The sequence below is a fragment of the Schistocerca piceifrons genome, chromosome 7 (genome assembly GCF_021461385.2).
Source record: "Schistocerca piceifrons isolate TAMUIC-IGC-003096 chromosome 7, iqSchPice1.1, whole genome shotgun sequence".
NCBI lineage: Eukaryota > Metazoa > Arthropoda > Insecta > Orthoptera > Acrididae > Schistocerca > Schistocerca piceifrons.
The window spans coordinates 333,151,042-333,167,662 of record NC_060144.1 but is presented as its reverse complement, the minus strand read 5'-3'; the positions used below and the strand labels follow the sequence as shown (position 1 = coordinate 333,167,662).

At 37.2% G+C, this 16,621-nt stretch overlaps 1 protein-coding gene across 1 annotated transcript in view; it reads right to left on the bottom strand.

Annotated features, from left to right (window-relative positions):
• Window positions 1–16,621, bottom strand: part of LOC124804595 (unconventional myosin-IXa-like) — a 348,200-nt gene that overhangs the window by 61,601 nt on the left and 269,978 nt on the right. Inside the window, exon 26 of the mRNA XM_047264786.1 lies at window positions 8,874–9,156. Within this exon, the coding sequence (XP_047120742.1) occupies window positions 8,874–9,156 (283 nt within the window). The remainder of the gene's footprint in view (window positions 1–8,873; window positions 9,157–16,621) is intronic.

Sequence of the window (16,621 nt, the reverse complement as noted above, 5' to 3'; positions counted from 1 at the left end):
ACAACAGAACTCTTGCCGAAAGAAATTCTAAGACTGTGTTAGTCAGAAGGCACGATATGAATAAAGTGACACACTCGTACAAGGCATAATAAGCGATAAATCTGCATGGCGAATTATTGCCGCTCGTGTTTCTTTGTTTGCAAGAAGCCATGGGGAAGTTTGGACCAAAGGTTCAGAACACCATTGACAAATTAACGAAATATCTTCCGAATGTCGTTGTAACGAGTTCGAAATCCGGGAAACTTACCATGCAATTATATTACTCATTTTTATCTAGCGTCATGCTTCCCTACATGAAGAAAGAAAAATTCTTATTAATAATAGATTATTGGGGGGATCAAATGAATCATGGTTTGTACGACAAAATTTTCACTGTTGATAAAGGACTTGGAACATGTACGGTTAAAGTCATACCTCTGAAATGCATGCCAGTTTCCCAACCATGCGCTGTTTATTTCTACAAGAAACTCAAAAATTTCACTAAGCATCTTCAAAATTGTTCTTATTTAATTGAAAGAGAACAAGAAATTGCTTCTCGTGAAGGCACTATTAAAATACACTCGATACAGCATGATCAATTATCAGCGCCAATATTTAAGGAAATATTGCATTATGCATGGTTTGCTTTCAAATTATCGGCTGAAAAAGAGGTTTTTAAAAATGTTGTTTTTCCATGGAAAACTTCAAAAGACCTTGTGTATGCGGAAACATAGCATTTATTCAGTGTTGAAAGCAACAATAAACTGTACATCTTTCGAAAGCCGTCTATGCAGGTCAAAACTTGCAGGTAACAAGTAGTTTTGGGCTCCTTCCAGGTATAAGGGACTCCTCAAATCTCGGACAAGCATACATTTTCAGTATCACTTTATGCGTCTATTAGTGCAATATGGCCGCGAGTGTAGAAGTGTATAATCCTAAGACGAGAAAAAGTTACAGTTATGTACTAAAAAAGGGAGTGTGCGAGAATTGTAACGTCGAAATAACAAATTTAAGAGAACGAGTTTCAGGTCTACAATTCTTAATCAACACTTTAAGAAGCGAAATCACCACACTCAAGAATGAAAATCGGGAACTACGGTCGAAGAACAAATCATCCGAAGTGGCACCTGACGAAAGGCACAAATCGTCCGAGTGGACAGAAGTGAGACACAAAGGTAAGACTTTAGCTGGAAAAATGAAAACGAACTTTGCAACAGCAGTTACATTTACGGATAAAAACAAATACGGTGTTCTGCAGTCCAGTGATGGAGTTAAAGACAGTGTAAATTATCCAGACCATTCAAAAGACAATGCGTTGAAAACGAATGGTCACTCTGGGAAAAATGTTGATAAACGGGAAACAACAGGTAAAAAGAACAGTGTGCTTTTTCTAACAGATAGCCATGGCAGGAATTTATCAAATATGTTTCCAGAAATAAATCGAGACTTAGCAGTGACCAGTGTTGTTAAACCTGGAGCGGGAACTAAACACGTTTTAGACGCTTGCATTCAAACAAAATCCACGCAAGAAAATGACTTTGTCGTTTGCATAACGGGATCAAATGATGTTGCGAGAAATGAAGCAGATGTCTGCGTAAAAGTGCTTCAGAACTTTCTAGAAAAAAATAAATCAAGGAATACAGTTGTTGCTACAGTGCCTCATAGGCACGATCTAATCTATAGTTCGTGCGTTAATAAAGAAATTCGAAGAACGAATATTAAAATAAAGAAACTGTGCTCTGAATACGCAAATTGTGCTGTGGTCGATATAAGTAAACTTAAGCGTAAGCTTCACACCAGACACGGGCGCCACCTAAACTATGAAGGGAGAAAGTTTGTTTGCGATCGTGTCAATGAAATAATTAAAGAAAGACTCACACGGAATAAAACGATCTACGAAAGTAGCGGTTTGAGTAATACCTGGAATGTACGTCATTTTTTAGTATAAAAGTCTGTGAATCGGCGGGTAATAAACCTCCTGTACTTGAACTAGCTGCTAAAAGCGACATTCGAATGAGAGAGTGTTCTCAGACAATAAACAATAAAGATAAATCTGTTACTGTGATGCAAACGAACATTCGCTGCATTAGGAACAAAGTATTACAATTAGAACATTTGTGCAGTATTGAAAACGTTGATGTTGTTTGTATCTCAGAACATTGGCTGACAGACGATCAAGTACATTATTTTGTTCCTCAGGGGTATGCTGTTGGAGACATTATGTGTAGAAGTGAAAGAAAGAATGGAGGTGCCCTAATATTTGTTAAAGATAGTATAATGTTTACTAAAATAGATGTTAGCTCTTACTGTGCAGAACTAGATGGAGAATTTAGCTGTATAAGACTAAACGTAGAGAATACCATAATTGTTAGCTTATATAGATCACCAGGAGGAAATGTAAATACATTTTTCGAAAGATTTGAGCTGCTTATGAGGAAAATACTAAAATCTAACATAAAACTAATTATCTGTGGCGATTTCAACATTGAAATGGCCAACAGTGATGAACATGTTACTAGAACGTTTTTTAATATCTTAAGATCACTAAATTTACAATGTACAAATTACACACCAACACGGGATAAGGCGTGCTTAGATAATATTATAGTAAATTTTTCTAGAGATATGTACGACGTCAGACTTGCCAGTGGAGCCCTAGCTGATCATGAACCATTGATTTTAACATTCTCCTGTGATCAGTTGCCTAAATCAGACAAATCAGTCAGAATCAAGTCTAATGCCACATGGGTAAGAGGGCAGAAAGATGAATATATTAATTTATTTATTGACAGAATATCTTATGTTAACTGGGACTTTGTATACAACACACAACCTGGAAAGGGTGCTGGTGAAATGGTGTTTAACAAATTCCTGGAAATACTCATAGAGTTATGGTACTCCTGCTCACCATTAATCAAAAGTAGCCCTAAACATAAACAGAAAAACAAACAGCTAAAATGGTATACAGATGAGCTAGCTCTCACTAGGGAGGAGATGCTCAAACTGTACAGAATATATAAAAATTCTTGTAAAGAAGGACCTGAGCTAGATAATACTTCTTATAGAGCTTATCTAAAATGTAAAAAAATCTACAAAGACAAACTGTCCTTGGCCAAAAAACAAGCATGTGAACATTACATTGAAAGTGCTCCCAACAAATGTAAAGCAGCATGGGATATCATCAACCAATATAATTCACAAACCCATACACAAGATGCAATGCTGGTCCCAGAAGAAGTAAATAATTACTTCCTAACCTCAGTGAGTGAGCTGAAAAACAAAATCAAACAAAATGGCACTTGTGCACTAGATCATCTTTGTGCTGTGCCCCATAGTATGTATACTTTCCACTGGAATGTTGTCACCCCAGAGGATATTGTAAAAGCTGTGGCAAGGTTCACCAACTCCAAAAGCATGGACTGTTATTGGTTTTCTAATTATCTAATGAAAAAAATAATACACCTTATCTGTCAACCTCTTTCTTTTATTTTTAATATTTGTTTAGAATCTGGAGTTTTCCCAGATGCACTCAAAACTGCTAAAGTAATACCGGTCTTTAAAAAGGGAGATAAGCATCTGCCCCAAAACTATCGACCAGTTTCTATTGTCCCAATTTTTTCTAAAGTTTTTGAATATGTAATGTACAGTCAACTAAATAACTATTTTGATAAGCATGATCTCCTCTCCAACAGACAATTTGCATATCAGCATGGTAAAAACACCACTACTGCTGTCACTGAAGTTGTTAACCAGGTGTTAACTGCATTCGAAAATAAGGATCTAGTGTCAGTCGTACTGTGCGATCTTAGCAAAGCCTTCGACTGCATACCATCTAACACCCTACTTGCAAAACTGGAATTTTATGGCATACACAAACCATCTTTGGATGTAATCGAATCATACTTAAGTAACAGGAGACAGTATGTATCAATTAAAAATAGATGCTCCTCACTTAAGGAAGTTCGGACTGGAGTGCCTCAGGGCTCGGTCCTAGGTCCTTTTCTGTTTATCATTGCAATTAATGACTTACCTTACCATGTAGGAGCAAATTCAGTTGTGTGTTATGCAGATGATACAACGTTGCTCAATACACACCATGACACAACAGAACTGCATCAGGCAGCACAGGAAAAACTAGAACTAGTAATGGATTGGTTTTCTTCTAATGAACTCCTGTGTAATCCTGATAAAACACAAGAGCTAATTCTGGGTTTAACTACAGCTGTTGAAAGCAAATCAAATTATTAGGATTCCACATTGACTCAAAATTAAACTGGGAGGAACACATTAGCCATATCTGCAAGAGAATAGCAAGAGTGTGTTATCTCATCTGGAGACTGACAGATATAGTCACTGATGAGTATCTAAAGGTGGTATATTTTGGCCTCTTTCAGTCACACATTTCCTACGGCATATTGTTATGGGGACATTCTTGCTTTGTCAGTGAAATTCTGAAAATTCAAAAAAAAGTAATTAGAATAATAAGCAAAGCTAAGCCCAAGGAACACTGCCATCCCCTCTTTATCAAGCACATGATATTAACTGTGGTGAATCTATACATCTACACAGCCCTGCTTTATGTCAAAAGCAACTTAAATGAGTTCGAGACCAGAGAGAACATACATCCCCACAACACCAGAGGCAAACTGGACTTTGACATACCAAGACACAGACTCACAAAGACTGCAAACTCACACAAAATAATGAGTTTAAAACTCTTCAATAAACTTCCAGCATCTGCTTGGTCACTGACCAATAATATTTTCAAATGTAAGGTTTATGACTGGCTTCTCAAACACCCATTTTATAAGATAACAGAATATTTTGAAATAAGCATTGACATTAGTATATAAGAATATTCCTAAAAGAAAAGGAATTAAACTGTAAAAACTTTACTGTAAAGTTGTTGTTAATTGTATATTTAATGTTCAGACCTATTCCGCTGTAAGTGGTCAATGGTGAATAAACTGAATAACTGAATAACTGAATAGTCGATAGTTATGAATATTATATTATTTGTGATCACAAAAATGTGTATACTGCCAAATAACATTGTAAATTTAATAAAACTTCATCCGAACACACGTATTTTTCCCATTATATCAGTTGTAATATAAATAGTAAAGAATATGACCGTGTTGGGGAGAAAAACGGGACTCGATCCAGCGATTATGAGGCTTAAACGACTCGGCTACAGCCACTTCATGGTAAAAAAGGCCACACAGGTTTATACTTTATGACCAAAATTATCTTCCGATTTTCTCAGTAACGCCTGAGAATTATGCACTATTGCTTACACATTTTGACGTCCTAATGGGGTACTATGAGTGTACGAAGTTTGCAGTAACAAACGTCGTGGCCTCCCCTTGTAAGTGGCAGCAGTGTGCACCCACTTCATTACTAGTAAAAATGGTGTCAGAGCAATAGAAAGTGTTTTGTGGTCTATGTTTTGTGCAGTGTGGGTCAGTAATAACTGTTCACCGTGACTTTTGTAGTACGTATGGTGTGGATCCTAGCACAGCACAGAGCATTAGACGATGGCTAGAAACAATTCCAAGAAACTGGTTGTTTTTGTTAAAGCAAATTGCCACGCTGTCCCCAAGTGTCCAACACACACGTTGAATGCATCCGCCATAGTTTCACACGGAGTCCACAGAAACCTGTTTGCCATGCAGCTCGACAGCTCAACATGCCCTCCATGTCCGTCTGCCATGTCTTGTATCGACGTTTACACATGAAACCATACTAAATTCAGCTACTGCAAGCTCTTTGTGAAAGTGACAAACAACAACATGTGGAATTCTGTAATTTTGTTCTCGCCAAGATGGAGTGTTTAGTGACAAAGCAACTTTCCATATAAATGGACAGGTGAGCCGTCATAATGTGGGAATGTGGGGTACGAACAACCACATGAAGTTGTACATCATGAGAGGGACTCTCCAAAATTTAATGTATTTTGCGCATTTTCACGGGAAAAAGTGTATGGTAAATTTTTCTTTGCGGAGAACACTGTTACAGGAAGCATGTATCTCGATATGCCTGCAAACTTCCTTTTCCCACATTTGGAGACTAATCTGAATGACTTCATTTACCAGAGCAGGATGGGGCACCGCCACACTGGCATCTAGAAGTGTGGGAATTTTTAAATCAAAGAATTAATGAATGATTGATTGGTTGCACTGGACCAAAAGATTCAGCCTTACATTACTGGCCTCCAAGGTCGCTGGACCTGACTGTATGTGATTATTTCTCGTGGTGGTTTATAAAAGACTCCGTTTACATGCCTTCATTACCAACAACACTGAACGAACTGGAAGCTGTAACTCAAGACATGCTCGCTGCAGTGTGGGAACAATCTGAATACTGCATTGACATACACCGTGCATCTCAAGGGGGCACACTGAACACCTATGATAAAAAGTTTCTGAGTTTCCAGTTCAACAAAAAACAAAATTCACTGTATACAAGAGCTGTTAAAAAAGTAAGGTGTCTTCAAATTGAGCAGGGAGCATACATTCGATTATCGATCTTTTTCTTTGTTATGTTGGTACACATTTCCCGAACATATGCCCACAGATTCAAGTGTACAGCATACTTAATTAGCTTCTGACAGATAGAAAGGTTAGAAGTGTTGTAATGCGCTCGGTGATTTTTGATTATTATAAAAAATGGAGCAAAGAATTTGCATCAACTTTTGTGTGAAAAATGGAATCGAGTGCTCTAAAACACTTGAAATTTTGACAGTAGCATATTGTGAGTCTTCTCTAAGTAAAAAAAATGTTTACAGGTAGTTCAAGCTCTTCCAAGATGGCCGAGAAGATGCCAATGACGAACCTCTCTCTGGACACCCCAACACATCAACAACAGATGATAACGTCGAAGCTGTGAAGAAAATTGTTTTGGAAAATCGTTGAATTACCGTAGAGAAGTTGCTGAGGATGTTGGCATATCACTCAGTTTGTGTCATACAATTTTTTTCAGATGTTTTGCGCACGAGACGTGTGTCAGCGAAGTCTGTTACAAAACTTCTTAATCTTGATCAGAAGAACCATCGCATTAGTGTCACACAGGAGCTCTTGACTGACGTCAATGATGATCCTGATGTGCTCAACAGGGTCGTAACTGGTGACAAAACATGGGTTTATGGTTATGACTTCAAAACCAAAGCCCAATCGTCCCAATGGAAGCACCCGGAGAGCCAAGAACGAAAAAAGCACGCCAAGTTCAATCAAATGTTGAAATTTTTCTCACTATTTTTTTCCATTTACCCTGACGTAGCGCATCGTGAATTTTTACCTCAAGGCCGTACGGTCAACAAGGAGTATTACCGTGTTGTTATGCGCCATTTGCGAAGAGCAATATGCAAAAAAATGTCCGGAATTGTGGGAAAACAATTCAGAGCTTTTGCATCATGACAATCCACCTGTTCATACATCAATGCTTGTGAGAGATTTTTTTGGTCAAAACAGCACAACAATCATGCCTCAGCCATCATGTTCACTGGATTTGGCCCCCTGGGACTTTTTCCTGTTCCCAAAACTGAAGAGATCTATGAAAGGGCGAAGATTTTCAACGACTGAGGATATAAAAACTTCATCGCTGGAAGTACTCAAGGTTGTACCAAAAAGTGCTTGCGAGAAGTGCTTCGAGGACTGGAAGAAGCTTTGGCACAAGTGTATTGTATCTGAGGGGGATTACTTTGAAGGGGACAACATGAATATTGATGAATAAATAAATATTTATTCATAAATATATAAAGTCACCTTACTTTTTGAACACACCTCGTATGTTTATTAGTTTCAGAAAAAACATGCCAAATCAGATGATTCTTAAACATGGGGTGCATGCAATATGTAACTGATGCACAAATAGTTCACCTCTTTATTATTCTCAAAAAAATGAGTTTTTACACTGAATGTGAACTTAGAAACAAAGTCTCAATTTTAGAAAGTAAGAATAAAAGTGAGCCAGATGTGAAAAAGAAGGTATCCCCACCACAACCTCTTACTCGAAATAGGTGGAGTTGGAACAAATTACAAAGATCAGCTTTCAAATATCATACATTTCCAACGTCCGAGTGAACAATCTGAGGTTACATGAAGAGGTGCCAAAATTGGTCAATACACTTGGAATCAAGAATTTCTCCACATCTACTAAGTAGATCGACTAACTTAACAAGTGGTATAATGTGGTCTACAAAAGCATATGAAATGAAGAAAATAATGTGAACATAAAAACTACTAGCGAATGGCAAGAAGGTAGGTTAAAAGGAGAGCATTCTAACCAAAAGGTTTCTTCAAAATAAATTCCAGAAAGATATGAACACACACAAATTATGTGTACAACCGAAAGTTATATAGATTTAGCCTGCCTGCTGGAAGACAAATACTGAGTGCAAACTAAGAAAATTTCACCATACAAAAGCGTCCAAAAGAAGCTATTTTATGTTTAGGAATTACCTTAGATGCAGGCTAACTACACATTGTGTTCCTGAGAACCAAATTAATTTCTACAATAATGCGTCGGATTACCCGTGAGAACCAAAGGCATAGAAGAAAGGTAATATAATTTACCCATATCTCTACAGCAGACATCTTCTATGTCTTTAGCTCTCAGGACCATTTTATTGTTACCTTTCTTCTATGCCTTTGGTTCTCAGGACCAGTAATTGTGTCTAATTATACACTATTGTGGTTCTTGTGCTACTGAAACACAAGACTGCATTCATTCAGCAGGTAGTCTATATGGATATATTACACCCACAAAATTTCATCTACAAAATTATCAATTATGCTTACTTATGGTATCTTTAAAGGGTTGAAAATATAGTTATCTGACTTGCATTCAAGTGTAAGGAGAAGATACATAAAAGTGTTATTTTTTATCCAACTTACTTTGACAAACAAGGCCACGTTCAATCGGCCACATGAAAAATGATGTGCATATTTCACAAGCTGTTGGAATATTGATAATTGTTAAAAGAAAACAATGTCCTGCATAAATTATTGGATCTTCCATCTTCCGCTTCTTTTCTTTTTTCCTCTTAGCTTTGCTAGGCTTTTCTTCAAGATGATTCAGATTCATAAACTCATTCATAAATCCTCTGAATGCATTTACTCCCATTGTTACTGGAAAATCCTCCTTAGTATTTTCTTGGTTACAGACAGTTTGCATTATCTGAAACAAATGAAAAAAAAATTTAAAAAAAAATGGGCATCTACAGTATGAAAATCCTTGATATATACAGAAAACATTTTTTACAAAAAATAAGAATGCTGGTAATACATTAGAATTCTGCTTCATTTCTGGTCAGGATATAAAGCGAGGTCAGATCTGAGCACTTTTTTCAAAACTCGAGACACGCAAAAAAAAAATGAATTTTTTAGGAAACGCATTTTTTTTAATATCATGTGAAAAATACTAATTACATAAATGAGACAATTTAATATTTCCTTGCCTTTTGTAGGCACAATTCCAATTATATGTTTGACTATTCTAAAATATTCATTGTTTATTTCAGAATGGAGGGACAAAGGTACCAATTTTGATAAATGAAAAAAAGGACGTCAATAGATTTGTTAATATACACATCCAAATTGATTTTTTCACCTCTTTTTTTTTTCTTCGACATTAATTACGCAGGAAGTTACATTTACTATTTTATTCATGGCTGTAATTTTCACCAACTGTAGTGTATATTTTCCAGAATAAAGTTTAGTCATCAGTTGTAAATATAATTTTTATTATGCTTTACTGGTTTCATATATATTTTCCAGAATAAAGTTTAGTTATCAGTTGTAAATATAATTTTCATTATGCTTTACTGGTTTCGTATATATTTTCCAGAATAAAGTTCAGTCATCAGTTGCAAATATATTTTTTATTATGATTTACTGGTTTTGACAAATTAATTTGTCATCATCTAAAGCTCTGTGCTGTTTTAGTAGATGTGATATCTTCTTTGTAGAAGCATAATGCCATGATATGTCCAGAAATGGACATATGCTTTTATATATGTTCCTTGCTGCTATCACAATATCTTCTTTGTAGAAGCATAATGCCATGATATGTCCAGAAATGGACATATGCTTTTATATATGTTCCTTGCTGCTATCACAACAGTGTGACACATACACTGATGTGATTCAGTTACTGTAAATTGTCAACCTGTGTTTACAATAATCACACACAACTGTCATTGTCTTGGAAGAAATGTGAGAGCAATAGAGGAGCAGTGGCTGTGCAATGCCTATGACACCACGGTGACAAGAAAAAACATGTTATACATTCACTCAATTGGAATCTGTTAAATAAGACAGACTATTTGTAGACTTCGTCTTTTTCAATGAACTGTTCAACTCCAGGTATCCAAACTCTGGCTACGTGTACTATTGTTCTTCCCTCCATGAAGCTAGTGTTAAGTGCAGCATGAACATTACTGGGACGCCGAGCCACCGTTGCCAGGTGATAACTACTAGTCACAGTCTGTGTGTTGTGGACATGCTGACTGTATGCATTGTTTTGTTTGTGAGAGCCTTTAGTCATTCACAATGCCTTCCAGAAGAAAACTTGCTGTGTTATCATTAGCAGACAAACTAAAAATTACAGAGCAATCAGATAAAGGAGTTACAGGTAAACAGTTGACTGAGATGTACGATGTTGGTCAAGCAACAATTTCAGCCCTTAAAAGGAGCAAACCTATACTTTTAAACTTCGTGTCATGCTTGGAAACAAAGATGGAAGTTTTCTAGAAAAAGAAACAAAAATTTAGTAGATGCTGTTCTCCAGTTGTTTTTGCAGCAACATTCTATGGGAAACCCAATTTCAGGTCCGATTCTTTGTGATAAAGCTAAGACCTTAGTTCAAAAGTTGGTGGTTCATCCTTTAAAGGAAGTAATGGCTGGCTAAGAAATTTTAAGTGCAGGCCTGGTGTCCGTGAATTAGATACGAGTCACAAGAAGTTAACAGTAGACTCCAAAGCTGCAGATGATTCTACTGAAAAATTTAAAGCTGTAGCAGACTCCTACCAACCTGAGTTTCTGTACAATGCTCATAAACCACTCGTTTGAAAAGCTCTACCTAGAAGCACTTTAGCATCTAAAATGGAGTGTAGTGCTACAGGACATAGAGTCAGAAAAGGATGTGTTACGGTACTTACCTGCGTGAACTCTACGGGAAGCCATAAAAAACCCCTTTGGTTGATAGTGAAGTCAAAAGCCAAAGAGTATTTCAAAATGCGAAAAAACTCCTTCTCTTTTATAAAAACCAACCTAAGGCTCGGATGACTGCAGCATTGCTTACCAAGTGGTACAATGAAATTTTCATCCATGAAGTTAAAAAGCAACAAAAATCTCTTGGAAAAAGAGACAGTAAAGTGCTTTTGATTGTTGATAATGCACCAACTCATCTCACTGCAGAATTACTAGAAAGAGGGGATGGCCAGTTTACATAACTCTTTCTGCCATCAAATGTTACAAGCTTATTGCAACCATGGGACCAGTCTGTTATCGAATACATGAAACACCATTACAGAAGCAACTTTTAAGGAAACTTTAGGTACAGAGCGAAGATGAAGGAGGTGTGTTGCGTTTTTTTTTATTAAAAAAAAAAAAAAAAGAAAGAAAAGAAGAAGAAGAACAAAGATTGCGCTTACATGGTGGTGGAAGCTCAGAGCTTGGTTAAGGCAGTCACATTTAAATGTGCAGCTGATGCTGAAAGGCGTATCAACTGAAGAAGAGAAGGAAAAGGAGAAAAAGTAAAAAGAAGCTCAAGGAAAGGAATTGGAAGAGACAGGAGAAGATGAGGATGACATGTCACTTGAGGAATTAAGAAACATTCTTTGAAACTTCCTCGATGTTCAGAAGTTAGTGCTTAAGATAGAGCAGAGTAGATGGTGTGTGATTTGTCAGACCATATGATTTGGCTGCCCAAAAACAGACGAAGACAGTCAAACAGCTTACTTTGAGCAAGATATTCAGCAGGAATGACTTTCAGCACCTGTACTCAACAGTTCGCTACATACCATGTATGTAAAGCTGTTGCATTTTCATTTCAATCACTAAAACTCTTTTTCTTTAAAAATATTTTTTTCTCCCATTTTCAACATACAATACTGTACATACAGTACATAATTACTGTAATTAAGATACATCGACCCTTTTTTTGAAAAACATGCAATCATCCAAATTTCTGATTAACCGAATGGGTTCAAATTAAATCAAATAATTGTAGTTTTACTGTTATTGTGATGTTCCAAATGACAAAATAGGTTTACAACAAATGATTATTGTATAAAAGAGCACAACACATGATACTTTGTTTGACACAAGTATCATATTTATTTTGAGAACTGGATTTTGGTCTTATGCTCTGAACTTCCAGCAGTAACTGCAGCACTCAAAGAAACGAAGTTTAATCAGAAGAGGTTGGCAAGTGTGCCAAAACAATAATGTGAGCAAGACTGAATATAGGAAGTATTGGGTCCTGATCAGACTTTACTGCACCCCCCGATATCACGATAAAGAATAAGTGGAACATTGCAAGCTTATTCTTAAGACTCTATAGAGCGCAATTCAAACTCAATACTTCATGTTGAAGCATTGGTCACAGTAAAATTTAATTGATACTCTAATACCGTTATACAGGGTGGTCCACTGATTGTGACTGGGCCAAATTATCTCACGAAATAAGCATCAAACATAAACACTACAAAGAACGAAACTTGTCTATCTTGAAGGGGGAAACCAGATGCCGCTATGGTTGGGCCACAAGGTGGCACTGCCATAGGCCAAATGAGTATCAACTGCTTTTTTTAAAAATAGGAACCCCCATTTTTTATTACATATTCGTGTAGCATGTAAAGAAATGTGAATGTTTTAGTTGGACCACTTTTTTCACTTTGTCATAGATGGCGCTGTAACAGTCACAAACATATGGCTCACAATTTTAGACACACAACTGGTAACAGGTAGGTTTTTAAAATTAAAATACAGAATGTAGGTACATTTGAACATTTTATTTTGGTTGTTCCAATTTGACACATGTACCTATGTGAACTTATCACTTCTGAGAACACACACTCTTACAGTGTGATTACCTGTAAATATAATACCACATTAATAAAATAAATGCTCAAAATGTCCGTCAACCTCAATGCATTTGGCAATACGTGTAATGACATTCCTCTCAACAGCGAGTAGTTGGTCTTCCGTAATGTTCGCACATGCACTGACAATGTGCTGACGCATGTTGTCAGGCGTTGTCAGTCGATCACGATAGCAAATATCCTTCAACATTCCTCACAGAAAGAAATCCGGGGACGACAGATCCAGTGAACGTGCGGGCCACGGTATGGTGCTTTCACAACCAATCCACCTGTCATGAAATATGCTATTCAATACCACTTCAACCGCACGCGAACTATGTGCCGGACATCCATCATATTGGAAGTACATCGCCATTCTATCATGCAATGAAACATCTTGTAGTAACACTGGTAGAAAATTACGTAGGAAACCAGCATACATTGCACCATTTAGATTGCCATCGATAAAATGGGGGCCAATTATCCTTCCTCCCATAATGCCGCACCATACAGTAACCCGCCAAGGTCTCTGATGTTCCACTTGTCGCAGCCATCGTGGACTTTCCGTTGCCCAACAGCGCATATTCTGCCGGTTTACGTTATCGCTGTTGGTGAATGATGCTTCATCGCTAAACAGAACACATGCAAAAAATCTGTCATCGTCCCGTAATTTCACTTGTGTCCAGTGGCAGAAATGTACACGACGTTCAAAGTCATCGCCATGCAATTCCTTGTACATAGAAATATGGTAAAGGTGCAATCAATGTTGGTGTAGCATTCTCAACACCGACGTTTTTGAGATTCCAGATTCTCGCGCAAATTTGTCTGCTACTGATGTGCAGATTAGCCACGACAGCAGCTAAAACACCTACTTGGGCATCATCAATTGTTGCAGGTCGTGGTTGACATTTCACATGCGCCTGAACACTTCCGGTTTCCTTAAATAACGTAACTAGCCGGTCAACGGTCCGGACACTTGGATGATGTCATCCAGGATACCGAGCAGCACATACAGCACACGACCGTTGGGCATTTTGATCACAATAGCCATACATCAACACGATATTGACCTTTTCCGCAATTGGTAAATGGTCCATGTTAACACGGGTAATGTATCACAAAGCAAATACCAACCGCGGAATGTAACGTGATACCACGTACTTATATGTTTGTTACTATTACAGCGCCATCTATCACAAAGCGAAAAAAGTGGTCCAACTAAAACATTCATATTTCTTTACATACTACACAAATGTGTAAGAAAAAATGGGGGTTCCTATTTTTAAAAATGCAGTTGATATCCATTTGACCTATGGCAGCGCCATAGTGGGCCAACCATAGCGCCATCTGGTTCCCCCCTTCAAGCTAGACGAGTTTCATTCTTTGCAGTTTTTTCGTTTGATGCTTATTTCGTGAGACATTTGGCCCGGTCACTATCAATGGACCACCCTGTATGTGGAGTGGTGCCAACATTTAGAACCATTTTCTGTGGGTAATTTATTTCAAGCGGACTGATTCAGGCGTGCCTAAGAAGTAGCTGTGTAAATACTCTAAACATGTACAAATTGTGAGACTAGTGCTACAGCAATCTCCGAAAGCTCTTTCAGCTAATAAACTGTTGAACTCTGAATTTCAAACAAGAATCTTAGAAGAATTCCAACAATAGGTCCATACTTTCATCCTTTTAAAATTCAAACTGTGCAACAATTACTACTAACTGATCTAAGGGAAGCAGGGGAACTGTGTATCAAATTATTGGAAACAAGGTAAAACACAAACCCAATTTGTTCTCAGACAAAGCCCATTTCCTCTCTATGTGATGTTTGAAAACAATATTTTAAACACCATGCTCAAGAAAACCTATGATTATTGTGCCAGACACCTTTACATAACAAAGTTACAACATGGTGTGGACTTCCTTGTAAATGGAACTCTCCTCTTATTGGTCCGTGACTGTGTAGAACAATATGGCATTCTGGGTCCACATGGAAACAAACGCGGTTTGTTTATTTAATTCAAATGGTTCTGAGCACTATGGGACTTACCATCTGAGGTCATCAGTCCCCTAGAATTAGAACTACTTAAACCTAACTAGCCTAAGGACATCACACACATCCATGCCCGAGGCAGGATTCGAACCTGCAACCGTAGCAGCCACGTGGTTCTGGACTGAAGCGCAAGAACCGCTCGGCCACCTTATTTAATTCTCCAAACTAGTTTTGGCAAAATATCACCTTTATCAGTGAGTTCTTTATTCTAAAACAAGAAAAATGAACATCATTAGGTACATTACTTTAGGTATATCACATTATGAAAAAACATTCCAGATGTCTGGAACCGGACAGTACACGTTACTATACGTTTTTCCACAATGTAATGTAAATATGATGTTAATTTTTCATTTTTTGGAAGAAAGGCCGTATTGCCTGAAACTAGTTTGGGGAATTGAATAAACAAACAGATTATTCATTAAGACAGACCCAAAATCCTATATTATGGTTTGGACTTCGGAAGATGGCAACAGATACTCTTACACATTACGCAGAGAAATATTCAGAGAAGAATGAAGACCATCTCACTGATGTGTTAAAAAATAACTATTATACAAAATACTTTTATGCAAGCTTCAAAAAAGAGAGAGAGAGAATTGAAATAACCATAATTAAAAATTTAAATTGTGTTAAATTACCATTATTAAAAGGTTAAATTGTGTTGTCAATTCCGCTGCACTCTGCATCTCAATATATACTTTGACCTGAATGTACCATTGACTACATCTATTTTATTTGAAAATCTAGACAGTGGAAGTTATGCAGCTGTTCTAGTTTCATTGTGTATTTCATATTGAGAACAAACTATTGTCTATTTGCTGTCAGAGATCTACCATTGTTCAGTATTCCTAACCCTTTACCCAAACTATGAGAAATATTCAAACAGATAAGATTTTGCAACACTTCTAGATGTGACGTACAGAGGAATTTTTTCAATCAAAAAGAAATGAATTGTCAAAAACTAAACGAAAGCAAGCACAAGTAGAAAACATGTACTTACCATACAGTAGAAGACTGAGAGGTAATCTCTTTTTTTACGGCAAATTGTGCACAAAATTGTTTCTTTTGCGCATGTCATTAAAGCGAAAGGGGGCACAGCATATCTGCAAAGCAAGGGGGATGAGCACCTGGACTCGTGTGCCTCGAGACACTGGTTCATCAGAGCAGTTATACCACGAAAATGCCGTACCACCTAGGAGATTTGCTGTAGACCATGGAACCTCACCGGGCGTGACAATGGTCACGATGTTACTTGTCAAGGGAAACCCAGAGAGGATATACACAACACAAAACGCGAAGGTTAATATGTGTTGTGAACTTTGTTGAAGTCATATGCTGTAGGTAAAATCTAACATGTGATGTAGATAACAGAGGTGAACTACATCTACAATAAAGCAGCAGCATGTGAATTTATTTAGTTGTAACTGGTATTTGAGCATGCAAATTTATTTAGTTGTAACTGATGTTTGCATCTTTGAGAAAGGAGTCTGCACCCTCAAGATATAGA